The sequence below is a fragment of the Mustela putorius genome, unplaced genomic scaffold, assembly GCF_011764305.1.
Source record: "Mustela putorius furo isolate JIRA1106 unplaced genomic scaffold, ASM1176430v1.1 tig00001009_pilon_pilon_pilon, whole genome shotgun sequence".
NCBI classification, from domain to species: domain Eukaryota; kingdom Metazoa; phylum Chordata; class Mammalia; order Carnivora; family Mustelidae; genus Mustela; species Mustela putorius.
This window is the reverse complement of record NW_025421529.1, coordinates 69,125-75,791: the sequence shown is the minus strand read 5'-3', so window position 1 is coordinate 75,791 and position 6,667 is coordinate 69,125. Positions and strand designations below refer to the sequence as shown.

At 49.6% G+C, this 6,667-nt stretch overlaps 1 protein-coding gene across 1 annotated transcript; it reads left to right on the top strand.

The window, feature by feature from the left end:
* The first annotated feature begins 1,909 nt into the window (after positions 1–1,909).
* LOC123393807 lies at positions 1,910–6,296 on the top strand. Its single transcript, XM_045086936.1, is given in 4 exon segments — positions 1,910–3,471; positions 3,473–3,579; positions 3,582–5,422; positions 5,424–6,296. Coding segments are annotated over 4 exon segments (3,513 nt in total). The 5' UTR covers positions 1,910–2,779.
* The last annotated feature ends 371 nt before the right edge of the window (positions 6,297–6,667 follow it).

Here is a 6,667-nt window from a genome sequence, read left to right as displayed (position 1 = left end):
CTTCTTTGCCAGAGACATAGAGCTCACAAGTAGGCAGAGAAGCAGGCTGAGGCAGCGGGAGAAGCAGGCTTTCCTCCCCTGAGCAGGGAGCTCGACTTGGGCTGGATCCCAGGGCCTGGATCTGAAATGGAAGCAACTGCTTAAGCGACTGTGAAACCTAGGTACCCCAGGTAGAAACTATTTTAGAGAGATTACATTATATTTGTTGCCTGCAAATGCCTATATCCCTTGGGATTTTGTGAAGGAGTTCTGAATTGTCACTTTCCAAGAGACCACACAGCAGTGGCCACTCCTGCAGGGACTTACAATGGTTGTGGCCCCCAGCATGCCAAGCTCCAGGCAGTACAAGGATAAGAAGTGAAACCAGTGGAAAGACTTTGGGTCCAAACACTCCAGAGTGCACAGACTGAACTTGGCATCCAAGTTCTGCCCAGATGTCACCTGCCTCATCCTCTGTGTCCATGTAAGGACACCTCGCATGCATGCCATGAATGCAGGCCCCGGAAGCGCCATCCAGTGGTCAAGACGACCCACTGTCCACAATGGGCGATCCTCCCTGCAGACCGGAAATTGAGGATGGGTGGGAGGCAAGATGGAGGTCAGTGCACTAAGGGCCTTTAAAATCAGACACTCACGGGAATCCAGTGTTTTCAGAGTATCTCTCTGTCTTCTGCAGAAAGTGCACCTTGGGATCCAAATTAACGCAACTCACTGGAAAATGACAGACATATGTTTGCATCCTTATCTCGAGACTCAGGCAGTCCGCCTCACAGACAATAGTAGTAACTGTTACCCTTGGCTCCAAGGGGCTCCTGGAAGGAAAACAAGCCCTTCCTGGGGAGGAGAGCCCAGCAGGAAGTACTTATTTTTTATTTTTTTTTTACATATTTTACTTATTCGACACAGAATGCATGACTTGGGTGAGGGACAGAGGGAGAAACGCTCCTCCCTGAGCAGGGAGCCTGATGCTAGGTTTGATCCCTGGACTCCAAGAGCAGTACCTGAGCCAATGGCCAATACTTAACCCCCTGAGCCACCCAAGAACTCCTAGAGAGACTTTGTGAAATAATGTCATAAAAATAGGAGTTTTACAGAGTAGCAGATGTAAAATGAACATTTAAGTCTCCTATGTGCCCTCAGGAGTATCTATTTTAATTTAAAAAAATTAGGTACTTAACATACAGTGCATCCTGGCTTTCTGCAGTAGAATTCAGGGACTCATCACTTATATCCACCACTCAGAGCTGATCACAAGAAGTGTCTTTTTCAATGCCCATCTGAAGAGATACAGAGCTGAAAGAGTTAAATTTTATGGAGCTTCTGATAACTTGCTTTTCTGTAACTGCTCTCCTGCTTTGCGGATTGAACTTTGAGAAGTAGGAGCATGGCCTTCCCTTTGTGTTCCCCTCCATTCCCCCAAGGCCCCATATCCTGAGCATGTTCCCTGCTTAAGAGATGTCCTTGAATTATGCTTGTGGTTAACAAAGAAGAGAACTGTTTTGGCCTAGTTTCACAGCCACCCAGCTACACCTGGACGATAAGATATGGCTAACTGAAAAATGTAAACTGTGCAGAGCATACCAGGAACTGTAACTATGTAAAGAGGTCACTGTCATTGTGGCTTTGTACCAAGCCTTTGTCTAAAAACGATATAAAAACCCCATACTCCCTTGGATTGGCGCTCTCAGCCTCTGCCTGATCTTCGGGTATGTTGCAGAGCCCCAGCATGCTGGAACAATAAAGCCCATGCTGTTGCAGAAAGAGCTGCCTTGGTGTCGTTCCTCTGCACCTCCCTAGGTTGAGGTCTTCTCAACCCTAACGTTTGGAGGTCCCACCGAGATTTGACCCAGCCAAGAGGATGCCGGACGTGATGGCCCAATTCGCTCTTTGGGTAAGTGTATGGTGCCTATTCCTCTTTTGGTACCGATATTCATGTGCACATGCTAGTCTGATTCTGTTTTCTTGTGATTTCTGGTGATATATGGGCAACCTTCAGTGTCTGACAGACATGTCCGGGAGACACTGGTTGCGACCTTGGGGGACGCCCCAGAGGTGAAGGAGGGCCAGGGATGCCTGGTGGCCTCCTATTGTGTAGATCTGGAGGATCTACATCTGTTATATCCCAGAAAACACTATCATAGGCCACTATTTTATTTTTTTCATCTCTCCTACAGTCCCAGTGGGGACAAGCGCTTGCGTCCTGTTTTTTTCTAGGTTTGATGACTGCAGGAATCTTCCTGTACTTCGAGATGGGCCAGAACACCTCAACTCCCCTGTCTCTAACCCTAGCCCATTGGTCAGAGGTTCGGGCTAGAGCTCATAATCTCTCTCTGTAAAGAAATCTAAATGGCAGACTCTCTGTGCCACTGAATGGCCATCTTTTGAGGTCAGCTGGCCCCCCGAGGGGTCTTTCCATCTCTCCCTGATTTTGCAGGTCAAGAATGTCATCTACCGGCCCCGAGCCGAGGGACACCTGGACCAGGAGCTCTACATCTTGGTGTGGCAGGATCTCTGCGAAAATCCTCCCTCTTGGGTTAAGCCTTTTCTGCCCCCTATACTTCCAGACTCTCGGGACCTTCTCCTCTTTAAAGCTCCCCCTCCTTACCTTCCAGTACCTGGTCCATAGCCCCTACCACCTCAACCGGGACCTCCTAATCCGCCTTCCACCTTCTCTGCACTGGTGCCTGACTCCTCCGTCTCCCCTTCTGGACCAGCCCATTGCACCCGTAGCCGCACGACCTGGACTGATAACAACCAAGGTCCTGAAGCTGAAGCCATTATGCTCCCGCTCAGACCATATGGCCCAGACATTCCAAATGGGAAAGGGGGCCACATGCCAGCCCTCCAGTACTGGCCTTTCTCCTCCTCTGATCTCTATAACGGGAAAAATAATAATCCTCCTTTCTCTGAGGACCCTGCCTGCTTAACTGATGTAATTACCTCTCTAATGAACTCCCATCAGCCCACATGGGAGGACTGCCAGCAGCTGCTCTCAGTCCTCCTCACCTCTGAGGAAAAGGAGAATATCCTCCTGAATGCCCGAAAGAATGTGCCTAGCCCTGGCGGGCAACCTACCCAGCTTCCTAATCTGATTGATGAATATTCACCTCTGACGCACCCTGACTGGGATCCTAATCTGTATGACGGTAGGAGACACCTCGAAATCTATTGCCAGACTCTAGCGGCGGGTCTCAGGGCAACAGGCCAAAAGCCCACTAATTTGGCTAAGGTAAGAGGTGTAATCCAGGGCCCTACTGAAAGCCCCTCTCTATTTCTAGAAAGGCTTCTTGATGCCTACCGGAGGTATACTCCCTTTGACCCTCAGTCGGAGGAACAGCAGGTGTCAATAGCCATGGCTTTCATTGGGCAATCTGCAGTAGACATAAGAAGGAAGCTGCTGAGGCTTGTTGGATTACAAGAATTATCTATTAGAGATTTGGTCAGAGAAGCTAACAAAATTTTTAATAAAAGGAAAGAAAGAGGAAAGGAAGGAAAAAGAGAGGGATAAAAGAAGGAACAAAGAGTTGACTAAGATCCTGGCCTCAATGGTAGAAAATCAGATACTAAGACTTCAGGAAAGATAGGGAACCTGGGCCACTCTCCTAGGTGACGCCCAAACTTGGCCTCAGACCAGTGTGCCTACTGTAAAGAGCATGGACACTGGGTTAAGGAATGTCCTAGAAAGAAGAACAAGCCACCACCCCACACTACCAACCTCCTGGTTCTTGAAGATGATGATTAGGGGGGACGGGGCTCAGACCTCCTCCCCGAGCTCAGGGTAAAATTTCTGGTGGAGGGGACTCCTATCAATTTTGAGGTCGATACTGGAGCTGTTTATTCAGTCTTGCAGCAGGCCCTAGGACCTCTCTCATCCAAATGGGCCCTAGTCAGGGGGGCAAACGGGAGCTGGTACCACCCCTGGACCACCAAGGGGACGATGGATTTAAGGAATGGAAGGGTGCACGACTCTGTTTTGGTGCTCCCTGACTACCCTGCCCCCCTGTTGGGGAGAGACTTGCTAACCAAATTGCGAGCCAGAATTACCTTCACTGCTTCCGGGCCTTTGATAGATTTTCTTAACCCCATTGTGGGCCTACGCTGTTTGGATAAGGATCTTTCCCCTCCACTAACTCCGCCTGTAACCAATACCCTGACCGTCACCCTAGAAGATGAGTGCAAGTTGTTTGAAGGGCTCAACCCTACCGACCACCTCCCAGATCTAGAAAGATGGCTACAGGACTTCAGTGAGGCTTGGGCTGAAACTGTGGGATTGGGCTTAGCAACTGCCCAACACCCTGTAGTGGTGGCACTTAAGACTTCCGCCACCCCTACCCAGGTAAAATAATACCCAATGAGTAAGGAAGCTCAAGAGGGCATCCGCCCTCACATCACTAAGCTCCTTCAACAAGGAGTCTTAGTGCCCTGCCAGTCAGCCTGGAACACTCCCTTACTCCCTGTAAAGAAACCTGGAACTAATGACTATAGCCCTGTCCAAGACCTAAGGGAAGTGAATGCTCAGGTGGAGATAATACACCCTACAGTGTCAAACCCATATAATCTCTTCAGCATGTTGAGTCCCTCCCGAGTCGGCTACACTGTGCTAGACTTAAAAGATGCTTTCTTCTGTTTGCGGCTGCATCCTGACAGCCAGCACATTTTTGCTTCTGAGTGGACCGATCCTAATGCAGCAATTTTGAGTCAACTCACCTGGACGCGGCTTCCCCAGGGTTTTAGAAATTCTCCCACCCTGTTTGATGAAGCCTTGCATAAGGACTTGAAATCCTTCCAGGAGATATATCCCAGTTTGACTCTTTTGCAGTATGTGGATGACCTTCTACTGCCTGCTGAGACCCAGCAGGAGTGTCTCCATGGGACTAAGGCCCTGTTAAGGGCCTCTGCCAAAAAGGCTCAACTCTGCCAGTTAGAAGTGACGTTTCTAGGCTATAAGATCAAGGAAGGTAAACGGTGGCTCACGGACGCAAGGAAAAAGACTGTTACTCAAATACCTTCTCCTCAGACTAGAAGGCAACTAAGGGAGTTCCTAGGGACGGCAGGCTTCTGTCACTTATGGATACCTGGCTTCGCTTTCTTAGCTTCCCCGCTATATCCCCTCACCAAAAATGAGGCCCCTTATGAATGGGGGAAGTAACAACAAGAGGCTTTTGATGGGATAAAGCGAGCACTGCTTTCAGCCTCCACCTTGGCCTTACCAGATGTAGAAAAACCCTTCACCCTGTACTTGGAAGAAAGAAACGGGGTGGCAAGAGGAGTACTGACCCAATCCTTGGGCCCCTGGAAGCGCCCCATAGCCTATCTATCCAAAAGATTGGATCCTGTTGCTGGCGGATGGCCGAGGTGCCTGAAAGTCATAGCCGCCGCAGCTTTACTTGTCAGGGATGCTGACAAGTTGACTTTGGGACAGAAAAATCACTCTTATTGCCCCTCACACTTTGGAAAGTGTGATCCGGAAACCCCCAGACCACTGGCTCTCCAATACTCGCATAACCCACTATCAGAGCCTCCTGTTAGACAAAGACCACATCTCTTTTGGCAATCCTGTGCTCCTTAATCCCACCACCCTGCTGCCAGAGGAGACGGATGGCCCAATAATCCATTCCTGCCAGGATATCCTGGCTGAAGAAACAGGTGTAAGGCCGGACCTCAGGGACAGACCCCTGCCCCATGCTGATGTAACTTTATTCATGGACGGGAGAAGCTTCCTACAATAAGGGGAGAAACGGGCAGGGGCGGCAATGGTTGGGCCTCGAACTGTGGTTTGGTCAGCACCCTTAGCTCCTGGAACTTCTGCTCAGAAAGCAGAACTTATTGCTCTAACCCAAGCCTTGCAACTGGCGATGGGCCAGCGGGCTAATATCTACACAGACAGCCACTATGCCTTTGCCACTGTTCATGTACATGGTGCCATCTACTGGCAGTGGGGGCTTCTCACCTCCCCTGGGAAAGAAATCAAGAACAAACAGGAGATTATAAATCTCCTTGAGGCTATACACCTCCCAAAGGAGATAGCCATCATACACTGCCCTGGACATCAAAAAGGTAAAGACCCAGTTGCCCAGGGCGACCGTTGTGCAGAGGAAGAAGCAAGAGCAGCTGCCCTGCGTGACCCCCCGGTAGCAAACATCCTGACTACATTGGAAGAATTCACTGAGCTGGAGACCCCAGAGGAAAAGGTAAATGAATTTTTACTTTTTTACCCACCGCCTCACCCATCTAGGTACGAGAGTGCTGCTGGAATTATTAAAGGACCAAAATCTACCGTCCCTAACTCCGGGTAGGGCAAAGGAACTGGCTCAAGACATTGTTTTCTCCTGCGAAGCCTGCACAGTGACAAACGTGCAACCAGCAGACGGCTGCCCCGGAACCAGGGACCTGGGAAACTGGCCTGGAATCTTCTGGGAAGTAGACTTCACTGAAGTAACACCAGCAACATATGGAAATAAGTATCTGCTAGTCTTTATAGACACTTTTTCAGGATGGGTCGAGGCCTTCCTCACTAAGAAGGAGATGGCCATGGTCGTGGCCAAGAAGATCCTAGAAGAGATCTTTCTCCGATTTGGGCTGCCTAAGGTAATAGGATCTGATAATGGACCTGCATTTGTGGCCCAGGTAAGTCAGGGATTGGCCAGGGTCTTGGGGTTTAATTGTT